Here is a 19,030-nt window from a genome sequence, read left to right on the forward strand (position 1 = left end):
CTCCTCAATTGCGACGAACAGCTCTACTGGTACTCTCTGTGCGCTGTTGCTGGACTCTTTCTTTACTCTGTTCTTCTCATCTGCAATCTTCTTTCGGCACTCATTCTGCTTGTGCCCTGCCTTGTTGCAATAGAAGCACTTGATCTTCTGCTTTCTCTTTTTATCATCAGAAGAAGATGGGTTACTAGAGTCCTTACCCTTACCTTTCTTTGATCCGATGGGACGGATTTCTGTTCTGCGTATTCAGCGCCGTAACAAGACCATCGTACTTTGAAAGGAGAATCCGTATGCACCTTCGTGCTAGATTCTCGGTGGTGATGATGATGCCAATCGCAGTTATCTAATCGCGCAGATTCTTCACCCTGGTAATGAACTTGTCTGCCGCTTCAGACTCAAACAACTTCTCGTTCGCGAGTTGAGTCTCCAGATTCTGAATCCGCGTCTGATTCATGGTCTCGTACTAATTTTTCAAGATCGTCCATGCCTCCTCCGCTGTGGTGACATGTTGAATTAACGCCATGACAGAATCACTAACACTGTAGACAATAGAACACAGCGCATCTGCATTTCTTCTTGTCCACGCGAGAATCTCATCCGCAGTTGGTACTATCTGTTGTCCTGCATTGGCTGGATTCGGTCTCGCAACCGGCCTCACTTCCACCCCAGTAGCAGTGTCCCAAAGCTCGTATGCGCTTAGGATGGTCTTCATCTTGAACTTCCAGAGTGGATAGTTAGAGCCGTCCAACTTTCTGCTTTCGCCGAACGGTGGGATTCGCAGTCTTACGGGCTGGGCCATCTCTCACAATCTGCTCGCAAACAGAAAACACGCTACCAAATCTTCTTGCTAGAGTCCAGGCTCTAATACCATGTAAGAAAATAATACGTCGTCTGTGCTCAACAGATAACAGGATCTCGTACGCAAGAGAGAAAACAAGATAGTATGGAGAATCAAAAAATTGATTACTATAGAACTGATACAATAGATGGCACTGCCTCCCAACCGTGCGCTCCTGTGAAAGAAGCTTCGATGGCGTGCTGGAAACAGTAGAAGATGGAGGTTGGATGCTAAGGAATCACGGTTGCTATAGCCAGTGATGAAATGGGCTTCACGGGCTTGCTCTTCTATAGCCACCGGTCGTAGTCGGTTAGGCTCAATTGGGTGACCGACCCAGTCCGCCCAAAACGGTCGACTGGGGATCGGTCCCGAAATAGGCCACCGACCATACGATAGAACCGGTGCGCAAAACAGAGCAACTCACCTATGGTGTCCGTTCGGCCCAGAGCCATCCGGGATCATCTTAGGCTCCAAACGGGCCCCGCAACCCGAGAGTGGACTGCCCCGGGAAATGCTTCGTCTACCCTCAGTGCGGTCAGTCAAGGGATGCCCTCCTGCACTTGCATGTAGCCTAGTTGGCGGCGTGTCAACTCTATCTGAAGCCGTCCAGCCATCAAGCCACACATGGCCCCCATCTGGTGTCCAAACCAAGACCTACCGGATAACCGATCTGCCACCCCAGCTTCCTCCCAATCGACCGAAAGACCATCGATTGATCTACTTCCGGACTCGACACCTCCAAGTAAGTTCCCGCATCGACTTTCCAAGTTTATGGAGGGGGAATTAGAGCAGCAATTATCTCAATTACTGCCCGCAAGGTTTATTAGACCTTCTTCGCCTTTTGCTGCACCCATTCTATTTGTGGCAAAGAAGGATAAGTCTGCACGACTGTGTATAGATTACAGAGCACTCAACAAGCTTACGGTAAGCAACAAGTTTCCTATGCCCCGCATCGAGTACATCTTGGAACGACTCAATGGTGCAAAATTTTTCTCAAAGATTGACCTCAAGAGTGGCTACCATCAAGTCCAGACTTTTGAAGCTGACATCCAAAAGACATCTTTCCAAACAGAGCGAGCTCATTACGAGTTCGTCGTCATGCCCTTTGATCTGAAGAATGCACCACCAACATTCAACAAGATGATGTCCCAGGTATTCGCAGAGTATATTGGGAAGTGCCTGTTCATCTTTCTCGATGATATCCTTATCTTTTCCGCTACAGTCAAGCAGCATTAAGGATGTGCGATGTGCCCTATAGTTATTACGTGATAACCATCTATACCTCAACACAAAGAAAAGTAAATTCGGCTTGCTGAAAATTCAGTATTTGGGCTACATCATTAGTGCTCAAGGGATTCGATTGGACCCTGAGAAGATCCAAGCTATCACAAGATGGGCTGTCCCCACGACGGCTCAGGAGATCCAATCCTTTGTGGGTTTGTGTCAAGCATACAGCTCACACATGGAGGGTTTCTCAACATATGCAGCCCCTCTTACAGATTTACTCAAGGGGGTAAAGACACGCAAACAAAAAGTTCAAGTCACAGGCAAAGCTTTGTAGGCCTTCCATGACTTGCAACGGTTGGCCACGACAACACCAGTTATGAAGATCGCCTCTTGGGATGATCCATTTTTTGTAATCACAGATGCTAGCAATGTCGCCATAGGGGCAGTTTTACAACAATAGGATAGGCCCATGGCATACAGCAGAAAGCTTAACGATGTCGAAAAGAGCTATTTAGTGTATGATAGAGAGCTCCTCGGTGTCATCCGGGCATTAAAACTTTGGAAGCCTTTCCTATACGGACGGACTTTCACAATTAAGACAGATCACCAAGCCCTTAAGTGGCTTCAGACAATGCCTAGTCCGCAATGGCGCAATCGGCAACAACGGTGGAGCCAGATATTCCAGCATTTTGGAGGAATGATTAAGTACGTTTCTGGCAAAAACAACCCCGTTGCTGACGCTCTCAGTCGAAAAGGTTTCATCCAGACCATTGAGCAGGACACTGTGCTCGAAATCAAAGGAAAGGATCTTGATAGCATGAAGGCACAGTACGCGGAGTCAGCAGAGTTTTGCACGCAGCTCGAGTTAGCCACGACGCTTACTCCAGGCCATTACTCATTACTCATTAGAGGATGGTTGGCTTTTCTATAAGAAAAGATTATGTGTACTCGAAGACAAACAGCAATTGCTTCTTCACAATGCCCATGATGCCCTTACCGATGGTCACAGAGGCATCAATGGGACTTTGGAGAAGTTAGAGCGCTATTTCTATTGGCCAAAGATGCGGAAGGACATATACGGCTATGTTCAAAATTGTCAAAAGGTCAAGGCTTCCCAAAGGAAAGCAGCAGGCTTACTTATGCCGTTGCTAATCCTCGACGGTCCTTTTCAGGACATAGGTATGGATTTTGTGGAGCCACTTCCAGCATCCGCAAATACACGTAATACTCAATGTCTTACTATTGTTTGTCGCTTTAGTAAATATTGTATGCTACAAACAAACGGCCAGCACTAAAGATGTAGCTCGTTTGTTTATCAAGTATTGGTATCCCATTGGAGGGTTGCCAAAGACCATCACATCCGACAAGTGCTCCAAGTTTACGTCTAAGAAAGAAAGCGGCAGGCTTACTTATGCCGTTGCCTATCCCCGACAATCCTTTTCAAGACATAGGTATGGATTTTGTGGGGCCACTTCCAACATCCGCAGATACACGTAATACTCAATGTCTTACTATTGTTTGTTGCTTTAGTAAATATTGTATGCTTATTCCCTACAAACAAACGGTCAACGCTGAAGATGTACCTCGTTTGTTTATCAAGTATTGGTATTCCATTGGAGGGTTGCCAAAGACCATCACATCCGACAAGGACTCCAAGTTTACGTCAAACTTTTGACATGCCTTGTTTGATAATTTTGGTACTAAGCTGCAGATGTCCAGCGCTTTCCATCCGCAATCGAACGGTGAGGTAGAAAAGTATAATGATATGACATTTGATATTTTGAAATCATATTGTCATGATGCTCAGGGAAAGTGGAAGCAGTTTCTTCCGCTTGTGCAGGCCATTCTGAACGATATCTATTCTTCGAGTATTGGTTGCACACCTTATGAAGCAACGTTTGAACGGTAGTTTACCTCACTCCTTACTCGGATGGTGTCTCCATCTCTTGAAGCCAACAAAACCACCGAATCAATGGCAGAGATTACGGAGTCCGTGAAAAGCCGCATCGCCAAAGCTCAAGCATCGTATACGCACCAGGCTAACAAATCCAGAGGATATTCAGTATAAAGAGGGTCAATGGGTGTATTTACGCATTATCAAGCAAAGATTGAAGCAAGTGGGCAAGCGATGCCCTAAGCTATCCTTCAAGAGCTTTGGACCATTCCCTATTATTCAAAAGATCAACGATGTCTCAATGAAGTTACGCCTTCCAGACAGTTAGACTATGCATAATGTGTTTCGTGTAGCTTGGTTGAAGCCATATTTTCGACCTCCTCTTTCAGAGATTTCCGACAAGCAACAACTTCAACTTCTTGATGAAGCTGAAGTTTTATAGCCAGAACAAATCCTTCTTCATAAATTCAAGCATGGCTCAGGATGCAGGATTTGGGAGTTTTACACCAAGTTCCCTGATCGAGGTACCCATGAAGTCGTTGAACGAAGATTTTTTTCCAGGAGTTTCCCCAAATATTGGCGGGCTACTTGGAAGCAATGAACCTACCGCCAAGTTAAGGAGAAGGGAATGTCACATGCACCCTTGCACTTGGGTGCAAAGTGACGCACTGGCTACGTCGACAAGTGCGTAATAGTTTCCTATTAGGAGATTTTGTCATATGCTATGACCCCTTTGTGAGCCCTTGTCCAGGGACAGTCGGGCACAAGCTACGTAAGTCAATCTCTCAGCCTTAGGTCAAGTCGGAAGATCAGTCCTTGTTCACTAGTACCCACTAGAGAACCGTAGGGTAGTGTTTCCGTCTTAGGTTTAGGGATAGGTTTAGGTCCAGCCTAGGATAGGAGCCCTTCTGGGCCCCCTCAGGGCTAGAACAAGTGAAGAGAATGGTAGGGCAAGGGCTACCTTTATAGGCTACCCTGCACCCCAACCAGCCCCAAAAGCCCTATAAATAGGGGGCCTCCAGGCCTTCTTTCCTCATTCAGTTCTCCCAGCACTTCAGCCTCCTACAGCTCCTCCTCGGCCCCCTCTAAACAGCCTGACACTCACCCCTAGTGGCCCTCTGACCAGCCTCAGCCTTTGGCATCAATTCAGCCCTCTGGGAAGGTGTTCACGCAGCGCATCAGATGGGGAGTCGGGACAACAGATGGAGTAAGGTTTGGGGTCTGTTGCAGCAGCTCTTTTCAGTTATCTTTTATAGCTTTACACAGCTCACTCTCAGCTCTATATTTCAATCATCTCTCAACTCTCTTATAGGATCTATCACTCCTAGCTTTCACTCTCTCACTCACGCAATAACCCAGCATTCCAGTGGACAGCACAAGCCTCTTCCTTACCTTGCAGAAGCGTCCTACATCGTCAATGTGGACAGCATCAAGGTCTCGGTATTGGTCTGCATTGCCTCTCGGATCTTTGGGTCTGCTATACGTGTGCACAGTGAGCTCTTCAAAAGCGCGTTCCGTGCTCTCTCGAAGAGTGTTCTTTGTATTTCTCAGTTCTCCAAGTATAAAGCAAATTCTCCCCTGATTGGGGGAGGGGGCTCTCAGTGGGTACAAGGACCCAATCGGTTGCCGACTCTACTCTCTCTCTACCCTCATCTCCTTTCTCTCTCTATGGTAAACAACACTAATTCCTCGCTACAGGTTTAAAGAAGGTCTTGCTGTGAATTACACAATCAAATTACCGTTGCATGTTACACATAGAGTTATTTCTTCCAAATTCCATAGATTTTCCTACCTTTGTACAACTTAAGGAATCTTTTATCACTCAATGTAGTAATTTGATCACTTTGCTAATACACAAGGGGTATTATCCAAGGAAAATAATGAAAAGAGTAGACACAATCCTAGATATGAAGTCTTTTATCTACGATGTATCAGCCTTTGGCATGTTTAGAATAATTAAACATAAGCTCAAAACAAAAAGCGGGGAGTTGAACAACCCACTTTTCTTTTAGTTTTGAAAAAAGAGTTAAAGTAAGTATGCATGTGCTTTTTAAGTAGGGAATTTAATTTTGCATGATTGTAGGAAGTGGTACATAAGTGTAAGGGGTCCCTTTAGTTTTTAATGTTTTAAATGATTCATTCATTCCATCATGCTTTCTTTCATTGATATATGAGAGAGAGAGAGAGAGAGAGAGATTTTATTGCTCTCTTTTGTCTCTTGATATGTTTATTTATTTTTGCTTGGTCACCTTCTTCCTTTCTTCTTTGTTTCTTGTTATCTTTCCCTTTTGTTTAATCGACATATTTAGTAAGCACTAGGTTTGCCCAAGAGACACCGCGGGTCTTTAGAAACCCAATAAAGCTTCTTATGCTTGGGCACTAATGACGACATGCTTGGGCACTAATGACGACATAAGCATTGTTTCGCTTGCTAGTATGTCTACTTTTTGTTTTTCAAAAAGTTTTGTTGCTCATTTTTCTTCTTTCGTTTTCTCTTCATTTTCAATGTAGAATTTTGGAGTTTAGAACTGTTGGAAGAGTCACCTCCCCATCTATAAGGCCCCATATGAGGAGAGCGTGGGGGAGGTAGACTTAGGGTTAGGGCTGCTACATGGGCAGCTTATTGGCATGTGTGGGCAGCAAACTGAAAGGGAAAAGCATAAAGAGGAGACTGCCACATGGGCAGCACACCCCAGGGAGTAATTGGTATGATGGAGCTTCCACATGTACGGAACAGCCACATGGATGGCAGCAGATCTGCGCAAGGAGCCGGCAGGTGTACGGACGATTGTGCCAGGCAATGGGCTTCTGCAAACAGCAGTACAGCTCAGTACAGAGGCTTGGAGCATGGAATATGCTGCCTTGACAGGCTGTCTAGGGCCTGGACAGGTCCAAACTGAATCACGGCAAATTGGAGCAGGGTCTAGGCCAGAAAATAGGGCTAGAACAGGGCGGGCCAGAGGCAGGAATGCTTGGTCCACCGCCTGCCTGCACCTGAAATGCCTAAAGAAAGGTGCCCCTATTGGGGCAGACCAGACTGGTCAGTTTACAGACCAGGGATAGGCCACCAATTTTACCTACTGTGTCAGCCTATTTTGGGGGACTACCAGCCCTCTATAAAAAGGGAGCCTTCAGGGCTTATTCCCCATCCACTGAGGCAGCAATCCAACAGCAGATTGGAGCAGCGGAGCAGCATATATCTGGGCCACCATCCAGGGGATTGGGGCTGAAGAGCTGTAGACATAGCTCAGGAATCTTCTACAAGGAGCACGCAGGCTTAGGGATCTAGAAGTGCCACGGAGGTAGTAGGACCGCATGACAGAGGACCACGATTTGGTGGGACTTTGGACTTCTTTTGTATCGTGTCCTTTCAGACAGAAATATATTTTGTTGTTCTGTATCTCTGTTGGAGCATTGACTATTTACTGCCTTGCACATGTTTGATGAGCACACAAAGTAAAGAAGTGTGTAATTCCACCCCACAACCCCACTGTGTGAGCTCCTAGGCTATTCTATTAGTCTTCCGCTGTGTGTATACACTATGTAGTGGTTTCTGACATGGTATCAGAGCCTGGAAGGAGGTTCACCAGGGGGAGCTTAAGGCAAGGACCTTGCTGAAGGATGACCTTGATTTAAGGCTCCAGGGAATCGACGGACCCAGGTTCAGACAGCTCAAGTAATTTCCAGGAAGTATGTTGGCAAGAAAGGTTCTGGTGGCGAAGGTTCCAGGGTAGGTGGTTCTAAGAATTCAGGTGGAGACAATGGGATTGATGGAGGTGCTCCAGCAATACAGTCAATGTTCATACAACAACCACACCCTCTTGGACAATTCCAAATTTCTGAGAGACCAGGAAGCTGGACAAGACAAGTTATCCTATCCGGAAGGTAAAGATCCGAAGCCATTTGGTGGCCAGGAAGCTATGGAAGGTCACGACAGGAGTGGATCCAATGCTCGCAGATGTCAAGGGTGCGGCGGGTAATGTTGTCCTTGCTGTAGATCCATAGGACTTGGAAGCGTGGGAGGACAAGGATGCCCAAGCCTCCTAGCACTGATCATAGGGATGGTGGCATATCTGGTGATTCCTCACATCCAGATGGCAGACACGTCAATCGAGGCATGGGCCACTCTGAAGGATTTATATGAGACAATCAATATGTCCCAGATCTTAGCTTTGAATCATAAGTGTTCAACATGAGCATGGATGTATCATGAAGGAGATATGGTCCATGACCATCTCACTAAGGTGAACGTCCTAAGAGATCAGCTGGCCTTGGTTGGTCATAGGGTGGACTCAAGCAAGTTGGCCTTGGTGGTTCTTGGGATGCTCCTTGTCATTACTTTTGTTATAGAGCTTCTCCCGAGCTCTTCCTGTAGCAATAAGGAACCCAATACACCTCAAATTTCAGAGGTTTGTTCCTCTCTCCTACTGTTACAGTCGTAACCTAGCCCTTGAAACTCCGTGGTAGACCTCACGGGTCTATGGGACAAGGTACACACCAAAAAAGTTGCAAATACATATGGGTATCCAAAGAGTTGAGGGAGTGCTCAAGGCAACTCAGCTCCAATTATTTAGATGCATATACCTAGATGAATCCAGGAACATTCCCAAACTCATCCTCTAAAATAACAAAATAGTGTAGTTTCTATCTCACGATAGTCACTCATAAGATTGAATATATACCTTTGTAAGACTAGAATAAGTCCAATCATACAAATTTAGATTTTTTGTTGTTCTAAAGATCAAAAATCTACATAGAAAATAAAAGAGAAAATGAAAGAGAAGAAAAAAGAGGTAAACAAAAACTTTTATGAAAAACAAAAGGAAGACATACTTAGCAAGCAAAGCAACACCTATGTCGTCATCAGTGCCCAAGCATAAGCAGCTATATTGGGTTTCTAAAGACCCGCGGAGATTGAACACCATAAACTCAATCATGCATAGCAGGGACTAGCTACTATGACATCCCCACTGACGTCATCAACGCCCAGCAGTGGGTGTAGACCATAGTATAAAAATATGCTCTCACACATACAAATCCACACACCCACACATACTTGAGCATCCTTTTATACAAAGTCTTTGCATTGAGTTTCTGTCGGCACTCCGGAGGTGAAGGGCAAACTCAGCCATGACGAAGGCTAGCACTAAAGGAGAGGCTTATCAAAAAGTAGTCCAAAATCTCTTCATTCAAGCTACAACTGCTTGTGAAGTCTAAACGATTTCATTTTAGTCTCTCCCAAACGAGCATCTAAATCTAGTTGATAGGGCAACGCACCATTTAAGATAGAAAGAATTATCACAATACCAGCAGGCCGCAACTTGGACGAAAACTTCACAAGATGAAATTTGCATGTCCGCTAATCCGGCAGAAGCATATACCTAGATGAATCCAGGAACATTCCCAAACTCATCCTCTAGGCAAGTAAGCTTGCCAAAATTTCCTAGTGTATACATGGTGCTCCCATATTGGTAGTAGGTAGTGATGCCACTTCTTGATGGCAACTAAGCTTGCCAAAATTTTGTTGTCAACTTCTCGCTTACAACAGCTATCATTCCATGTTCCTACCCTTAAGCAATTCCAATCCTTTGCCACTGGCATTCGTCTTCAGAATGAACGGTTTTGAGAAATCCATGAACACCAGTATTGGGGCATGACTTAAAAGGGAATTTCAAATCTTCAAAGCTGGACTGTGCTGCCTTTGACAAGAAGGCATACTCTTCAAGAGATTTGTGAGAAGAGCTGCCTATTTGCAAAGTGCTATATAAATCTCAATGCATATGAAATGAGGTAATGCCCAAAAACGTTTGAATTGAGCAATATTATGTAATTGCGACCATTCCCTGGCACATTCCATTTTTTAGGGGTCCACTCTGATCCCATTACAACCCACAACGTGCTCGAGATATTTGCTGTAAAGTGCAAGCTTTAGCAAAAACTGGTGCAACCTCAATATTTCCAGCACCGTTCTGATGTGTTCCAGGTTGCTCTTGCTTGGACATGAAGATGTCATTAAAGAAAATAAGAGGCTGTATATCTTGTTTATGAGTGACTAAAAAGTAGCTGGCACCTTGAACTCATGCATGCCAATTCTAAAATATTATTGGAAATTTTTTTCAAAGTATTACTCAAAGGGAAACAATTCGTTGGCAAATTGACAAAGACGTCATCAATTGTAAAATTTCAACATCAAGACCAAATGAGACCATGGCATCCTCACCAATACACAAACATCAAGACCAAATGAGACCATGGCATCCTCATCAATACACAATATAAGCTCGTTAAAGTTCTATTCAACTAATTTGGTGGCAACAATAGTCCAAGAAACTTATGTTGATCAATTGACACTTTAAGCATTTTGACGATACACTATAAATAAAATTACAACCTAGCCCTACATTATCACACTTGGGTCAAGGGAACAAAGGTCAACTAATATTGAATTACAATCCTTGTACTTCATACCTCTCCCGCAAAGAGTAGGCCCTACTGGATCAGATAATACATAGACATGTATACCAGTAATACAATGGAACTAGCTGAAGTCAATCCAACAAGAACTTGGCGTGGAACATGATCCAATTGGCTATATGCCTATGTTCTTTAAAAAAGGTAATCCCAAAGAATTCATTGCTTTGTGAGAAACCTCAAGGTAGGAGGAAGATTGTTTAAATCTATTCCAATAAGCTCTCATAGGAGAACCATTTGGGATGGGGACTTTCTATGCAAAAGGTTGTCTTATGCTCATCCTCCTCTTTGACCCTGCAAATCTGGAGTGACAATATGGAGCTTTGTTGATTGGCTTGCTACTAGACTCTCGGACTGTGGAGATAGCGGACAAGGCGTATCAGCAGATATATCAGCAAAGATTAGCTGCAGTTTTGGCACTATGAGACCCTGCAACACCACTTCTTGACTTTGTGAGTGAAGCAGCAGATTCTCTCTCTCTCTCTCTCTCTCTCTCTCTCTCTCTCTCTGAATTACTCTTGAGCCTAAGATTCTTCTGCCCACTTGGGGTTGTTTCGGCAGGCCCTCCAGGGGGCAGATCTGACTTATAAAGGCCATGCTTTATAGGGCCATCTAGGGCACAACCAGGGGCTCAACCTGCAGTAAGTCCAGCCATCTGGTCAGCAGTCTAGTCTGACCCCTAGCCAGACACTTTATCTCTGACTCAGTACATAGGATGAGATCTTTGTCAGCATCTTGTAAGCGTGATCCATGATTTGATGAAGTGATTCCTTTGCTGCAGCTTTCTGATGTGATAAGAACTTGGTGTTAGATTGCAAAAAGTTTATTTCCTGTGTTAATCTACATTCCACTGCAATATAATACAAGGTATGCTGCTTATTCTCTGACAGTTTTGCCAATATTTATCAAAGGCCATCTTCACAAGAGCAATATCAGCTGCTCATAGTAAGATTGGCACTACAGTCTGGGCCTAGGGACTCCTCTCATCCGAAAGAATCTGAAAGTGGACAACTCATCAATCGATAGAGAATACAAGATCAGACAGTGGGCAACCTTGTTGGAACCCTGTGATGTTCTCTGTCCCATCCTCACGTTGTATGGACTCACTCCAGAGTGCAACTACAGCTCATATACTCTTCTCTGACACCTGTGATTCATGTAGTTCTCCGATCAGGCAAACACGAGGTATTGTGTCAAGTGCCTTCCTGAAACACATGAAGTCACTCAATGATCGCTTTGAAACAAAAAGTGACTGGGTGTAGACCATGGTATAAACATATGCTCTCACACATACAAATCCACACACCTACACATACTTGAGCATCCATTTATACAAAGTCTTCGTACTGAGTTTCTGTCGGCACTCCAGAGCTGAGAGAAGGCTAATCAAAAGGTAGTCCAAAATCTCTTCATTCAAGCATAAAACTTTGCTCATTGTGCTATCGCTCCTGAGCTCATTCATTCAAAGCTGCAAAATTGCATGTGCCCCATGGATACCACTTTATGCGAAGTAAACACTTGCACCAGTCTTATATGTGCAGGTTCCTATTCCACTTGGATGCAAGAGGATGACCTTTCAGTGGATAATTTGTGTACTGATATTGATTCCCATGGACCCTTTCTGGTCTCCATGGAATTATGGGGGGATAAAGGCGGCTGATATACCAGAAGAACCTGGTGAAATCAGAGACTTAGTAACCACTGACAGTCCTACAGAAGATGACCCAGGCACAAAAATGCAGTTCTACAAATGGGACATCGACCCGATGGACAGCTATGCAATGCAGAAATATCTTGGGGAGGACATCTCAACATTCAAAAGGCATTTAATTTGCAAGCTAAGGAGCAGCTCACATGATCTACAAGTGGAGAAGGATAGATAGATGCAGCCCAGGATTCCAAGAGAGGCAAGGTTATACAAAAATCTGCCCTACCAGGGAGGTAGAAGATGAGCAGCACATGCTCTTAAAATGCCAAGCATACGCACACAATGGGAACAATAGATGTAATCTGAAGAATCTATTGGAACAGCAAGCCCACAAATTTGGAAGCCACCTAAAAGAAATCTTGGAACATTGCAGCAAAGCTCTCAAACACAAAAAGGCAGCAAATACTCACATTATAGAAAGATTTGTGAGAATTTTATAACAATTGACCACTATTTAGTTTAATCGTGGTCACCAGTCCCATAGATCCTGAGGGTCTCAAGAGGAATTAATACAATCATATCATATCATCTCTGTCCCTCTCTCTCTCTCTCTCCCCCAAAACCTCCTGCCCCCTCTCTCTCTCTCTCTCTGACACTATTTCAGCTCCAAAGATCCACATGGCAAAACTGATCTCTGGTTCTCTTTAATGATCCTCACACTTTAGTTTGCTCCATTCGTAGTAGGGAGAAGCATTTCCAACACTATGCATCATACTTTGGTCTCATGCACTAATCTGGTCTTTTGCACATTTTTACAAACTCAAAACGAGAGAGTAGTCAAATACCTTCTCTGGCGGGACTGTATCAAAGACATAGACCTCTCCTTGATAGGAAAGTGTGAGCTGATTGGTTCCTTGAGCACGCACTGCAAGACTTGACTGTGGATCCCCAGGATGACCACCATCTGAATGCATCTCTGCCTCCTCCAAACCCTCTTCATCACCAGCCTCATCATCTGGCTCATCACCCAGCCCATTCTCGTCATTCCTATGCATTGCATGTCCATGTGCATGAGGATGAACATAGCGGAGTTGAACGTGGCCATGATCACTTAGGTGCCCCTGTGCCTCAGTTTGGGAGTCTGCTTCCACATGAGTGCGCATATGCATATCATGCACATGAGAATGGTGATGGCTACTCATATGTGCATGAGGCAAACCGTGGGAGTGCCCATGACCATGCGTGTAGAGAGATGGATGTGGATGATGACTGTGAAGAACCTGCGTTTCAGACACATGGTCTGTATCGGACATTCTGTTCTACAATCCCAGAGAAACTTGGCTCATGAATATACCAAGCTGAGTGCCTAGCACAATGTAGGGATACAGCAGTTGTTTAAGCCACTACGCCAGTCATCATTTGTCACCAACCAAAATTTCCAATCTCCCTAACCATTCAATTGCTAAAGCTTGCTGTTCGGTCCTGTAACACTGGGGAAACAGAAAGGTTATCAAAAAAAAGATCCTCAAAATATTTTTCTTGATGTAACATTTTAAACCACCGGTATTAGCTACAGTAAGATGAAATACAAATGAGCAGGTAACCAAGGGTAGGCAAGTGTAGATACCATCCAATAAGAGAGCCAAGCTTCAAGATAATTGTCAATAACAGAATGTACAATGTTTTCTAGTGTACCGCAATAACTGCGAGACTTCCATCAAAATATCTTTCATTGGAAAATGCATGAACGTTTCATAAATATACGGCAATGCACATGTGAAATGATACATGTCAGCTGTAACAGCGATGAACACTCAGGCTCAGAAGCTGATGGGAGACTAAAGTGTGCGAGAAAGTTTTGTCATACGTCAATGTCCGAGTTGTTAAGATCATTGACCTCCACCTCATGCAACTGCATACACAGCAGATAGAGTTCCCGCAGTAACATTCAAGTATTAGTTTCTCACACTGCTTTCTCACAATGCTTTCTGAATCGTCAACATCTTATCCCTGTCATGATTGGCTTGTAGATCCTCTAGGTCATGCAAATGCATACATAGCAGACTCAGGATTAACGCCTACTGGGTTCCCATACAACGGTTGAAAAGTAAATATTAAAAATGTATATTGTTACTGGTGTGGTTTAAGATTTTGCCTTGTATCAAGGTTTGAGAGACATGAAGGCCGTAACACAAAAGCATAGAAGTATGACATTACTCCTCCAAGTCAGAACTAACACTGCCATCCCTTCTAAAAATACCAGAAGTTAGTTCGTCTAAGCTTACAACGAAACAATTCAGAGGCGAATAATGTTCGCGACCGGCACAGAAAGCTATGGTTTAGAATTCAGCGTCCTGAATCGTATCCAATCATCGTCTCATGACAAGCTGTGAAGGATGGATTGTCTCAAATTTTGAAAGGTAAAAAGCAGCGTCTGAGATGTGATTTTGTAGTTCCTCCTTGCGACAACACAGCTTAGCAATGCGATCCCTTGAACAGTTACGCTTTTATGGTATCTCTGTAGGAAATGCAGAAGCGGAAAAAGAGCCTTGAGCACGAGAGCAGGGAAGCGAGGCGGAGCAAAATTAGGCTCTCAAGATATCTGTTGCTTAAAGCACAACAGAAAGGTTCCACGTCCCAGATCAATCAAATTACAGTAGTGCACCCCTTGAGGAAAGCAGAATTCGAAGCTACGGTCAGACCTGAATCAAATTCCGTACGACACGCAGGAGCAGTGTGATCCAGTAACGAGTGGCAATGGTCCAACTCGTAGAAAGCGGCAATCGTCCAAATTACAAAAAAGAGGAGGGCAAGGGAGGAAAAATAACCTGGGGATGGAGGAATCGATGGGAAGCAGAGAGAGCTTTTGGCGATGGCGATGGCGATGGCGATGGCGATGGCGATGGTAAAGAGAGCTGGATCCGAGTGTGGATGAGAAGGCCAATCAGTATGATGGGTACTTCTGTGTGAGCTTGATAGCTAGAATAGGAAGAGAGAGAAAGCCAGGTGAACAATACAAGAGAGAGAAAGCCGCAGTTTGTTTTTTTTCCTTTTTGGCCTGCCACAGGTGGAGGTAAGTAAACCCCATGGGTCTCCTCAAAGCTCATTTTTTGGTTGGTAGAAATCTCATTTTTAGCCCTCTCTCTCTCTCTCTCCCCCCCCCCCCCTTTTCTTCCTCCTCTTGGCAGGCCTATTGAATGATACATATCATTCATCTTGTTTTTTTGGGAGATGGCTTCTCTTTGAGCTTGATAGCTCGAATAGGAATAGAGAGAGAAAGCCAAGTCCTCCAGAGTTTGTTTGTTTGTTTTTCTTTCTTTTTTTGGGGGGGAGGGAGGGGGGAGGGGCAGGGCGGCCAGGGGGGGGTCCTATCATTATGATGGGTTCCTCCTCTGTGAGCTTGATAGCTAGAATAGGAATGAGAGAGAAAGCTAGGTTTTTTTTTTTTGGGCCAGGGACAGGGTGGGCTATATTACAGTTTGAGAACAATTTTGAGAGCTACAATAGGAAGAGAGAGAAAGCCAGGTGAGGATACAAGAGTCGGAAAGCCACAGTTTATTTGTTTCTTTAAAATTTTTAAAAATTTGGCCGGGGGGGGGCTATCACTATGATGGGTACCTTCTGTGTGAGCTTTGATAGATACAAGAGAAAGCCAAGTGAGGATACAAGAGAGAGAGAGAGAGAGAGCCATAGTTTGCTTGCTTATTTTGTTCTTTTGGGTGTCGGGTGATAGTTTGACATCTGAATGGCTGTGTTGACAAGATGGTGCTTGAAGGAAATTGCTTTTGTATGTTCAACCTTAAAAGCAAATTTTAGTGGCGCCCCCACTGAAATTGAAGTGGGAGCTCTTGTGTGTTCAATCTTCATCACAAGTTGCCATCGAAAACAATGAAAGTTTCAAATGGAGAATCTAAAGTTCAAGATATAAGTGGCCTGCACCTCACATTTCTTACTTATATTCTTTGCATTTTTCCAAAAGGGTGGATTACATGGGGTTCACAAGGATGGCTTAACCCTCACATTTCTTTCTACTATTCTTTGCATTTTTCAAAAGGGTGGATTACATGGGGTTCACAACTTTCCCCTCACATTTCTTTCTACATTATCTAAAATTTTAAAAAGGGTGGATTACATGGATTGACAAAGGTGTGGTAGATAGAGTGGGTCCCTTGTGTACATAGCACAAAGGAGGAAGAGAGAAACCAAATATAGGAGAATTTGGATCATAGAGAACAATACATATTATTTGTGTGTAGAATTTATTTTGAGCCAATGGTCATACATAATGTATGTCCAAACATGATGCATCTTACTAGGGTGAGATTAAGGGATGGTGATTCCTTGAGGTCACATGCAACACTATCACGAGAGCAAGGTGATGGAGGAAAAAAAATTGCCACTCTACAAGGCTATGGGATGTTTTTGGCTTCATCTACATGCTCTTTTGTTAATTTAAATGTACAAGACATTGTCAATTAGTCTTGTATAGTGCTAGTTTGCATGGGGTAGGTTTTTGGATTAGCATTTCATTGAGTGAAATGGTTAAACCTTGTTTGAATGTAGGCCCTTAAATTTAGCAACTCGTGGAAGGCCACAAGTGTTCACTCTAAGAGAGAAGACTTTGACCTACATTGACTTCCTTGGCCACCTCCTGTCTCTCCAATTAATTATTGCCACCCATCAAAAAGACTCATGCTTTCGATACTCAACTTTGTACTTCTCTGTTTAGATGTCTCCACTATTATAAAGATGGCATACGATGCATTATTTTAGATTTTAGATTTTCAACCATTTCCTATCTTAAACTAAGATGCATATGAGAAATAAATAGAAGCTCCTTAATCTTTCATCTTATCTCAAATTGTACACCTGTATATAGTATATATTAGTCTTCTTCTTCTTTGAGTTTCTTCTTACTCCTTCAAAGGAGCCTCCTTTCAATTTGCATACAATAGTAGACTTGGCTCGCCTATGCCTTTGTGAATCAATGCGTCATGATGCTTGTCTTATAAAGAGATTATGTGGATTGGAGACTATGATCAATTGGAGTGTAGCAAACAACTAGCATGGTGTTGATGGAGCACGTCACAATTATCGAGCAGCTACCAAATTACCAATGTTATAACTATTAGTGCAAGACATGCATTTGCAATCTTGTCGGAACTTCTATTAGCACTTTGTGTTCATCTTCTGTCTGTGCCATACTGTAGGAATTGAGGGCATGTGACATCGCCCACGAAAGGCTAGTATCTCATTCTTGGTTTTTCCATGTTCTTTTGGGGGCATGCCTGGATGTGGCTAGTTGACTAGCCGACTAGTAGGGTGGTGGACCAGCCGACCAACAAGGTTCAGGAGGCCCCTCAGCCTATATGTTGGGGCATAATTCCCCACTTTTTGTAATGGATATTAGTGTGTATAAAGCAGATTTTAAACACCTCTCTCTCTCTTGCATCTCCTGTGTGTGTATGCTCTCAATTTGTGTCTCATTTTTGATGCACACTCTGCCATAGTATTAGAGATCCAAGTTGCTTGAAGCCTTGGAGACGATGAGAGCTTGTGGGATTGTTGATATTTATGCTGATTGGAAAGAGATCGGGCCGCACAAAACGTGGAGAAGTAGGTAGAAGGAGGCATCATTGTTGGACAGCCACCTTGTAAGCAAGCGCAACCTCTTCTTCAAGTTTGTCCCCCACTCACCCTCCCTCGATAATACCAAGTCCCCCCCCCCAAGATGGCAGACTTGCTCAAGGTGCCAAAGAAGCTAGTAAAAATCCCCCCCTTCCAACATTCCTAGTGGACAGTCAAGGGATAGGAACAAATAGGGAGTTGGTTTTGCATTTTCATGACTTGTAAAATAATGATGAGTTGGTTTTCATTCGTATGATTTGACTGACTTTATGGTTTGGCATTATGATGGAGATTTGGCTAATTTTATCACAGTTGGAGTTTCAAGGTTAGATGAGGAGGAGGAGGAGATGCTCCTAATAATCCAAAAGGAGCAAGAGACTCTACCACAAATATAGGATCATGTCAAGGCGCATGTGTTCTCCTTCATCTTCCTCAACTGCACACAGCAAGTGATCAAATCACATCAAACACATGACCCTAGCTTGAGGGATTGGCAAACTATGTATCACCCATGAAGAGAGTCTCCTTGGAAGTGCAAAGCATGTGTTGAATCCTTGCAAAGTCTTAAATAATGATGGAGCACATCAACAAGCTGTAGGCTCTTTAACATAAATTTCTTCAGGCTAGGAAGGAGATATCATAAAAGGACATGGCCATTACATGCTATCTCATCTATCCTCTCAAAATTTGGCTCTCTATTCCTCTTTGATCACCCTTACTTTGGAGGACTTGTGACAATGGTCTTATACTAGGAGGAGTAGGTTTTTAACCTTCCGTTCTGAGGACCTAACCATCAACAATGAAAAGGGCAAAACAACAATAATGTGAAAATTCATGTTGCCTACTAATGGGGGTTGGACAAGATGTTCAAATAAGTTCCGTGACTGAATGGGTTAGTGTGATTGCAGTCAAGAGGACCAATGTAATTGGGTTAAATGATAAACTACAATTTATGTGGTTGGGTTAAACCGATAATTGTGATTTGTTCCGAATCTACGTATAGTTTGCATGATGGAAGTGAATGGGCGACACATTTTTGGATAAGCGAGTTGGTGAGACTGAAGTGAACAACCAGTTTGGTCCGAGTTCATCTAGGCATTCTTCGCTCATGCGATGGTTGGTATTTGTGGTGATCGATTGGGGTTGAGTCTCTACTATTTTGTCCCTCGGTCTGCTTTCAATCGAAGTCTTTGTTATGGAGAGGGATTGGAAGTGGAAGCGAGAGGGATTGATTCCATGCAGTACGTGCTCGAGGATGCTTCACGAATGAGTTGCATCAAGCGATAAAACTGTGAAGGGAGTTCGAACAATTTTTATTGTTGTAGTT

General features: G+C 43.7%; 1 protein-coding gene across 3 annotated transcripts in view; it reads right to left on the minus strand.

The window, feature by feature from the left end:
- The window catches only part of LOC147891278 (GATA transcription factor 28-like), a 48,357-nt gene extending 33,205 nt beyond the window's left edge, over positions 1–15,152 (minus strand). For 2 of the 3 annotated variants that reach the window (XM_087389806.1, XM_087389804.1), the window contains exons 1-2: positions 14,904–15,152; positions 12,921–13,565 (exon numbers count right to left, since the gene is read on the minus strand). In XM_087389806.1, coding sequence (XP_087245932.1) covers positions 12,921–13,388 — 468 coding nt within the window. In that variant the 5' untranslated portion in view covers positions 13,389–13,565; positions 14,904–15,152. Of the gene's footprint in view, positions 1–12,920; positions 13,566–13,702; positions 13,988–14,903 lie in introns of all 3 variants that reach the window. The other variant, XM_087389805.1, reaches the window with a different exon arrangement.
- Between the last annotated feature and the right edge of the window lie 3,878 nt (positions 15,153–19,030).

This window comes from Dipteris shenzhenensis, chromosome 18, assembly GCF_047967505.1.
Source record: "Dipteris shenzhenensis isolate YYH24624 ecotype China chromosome 18, Dip_SZ_1.0, whole genome shotgun sequence".
In the NCBI taxonomy this organism is placed as follows: Eukaryota; Viridiplantae; Streptophyta; class Polypodiopsida; order Gleicheniales; family Dipteridaceae; genus Dipteris; species Dipteris shenzhenensis.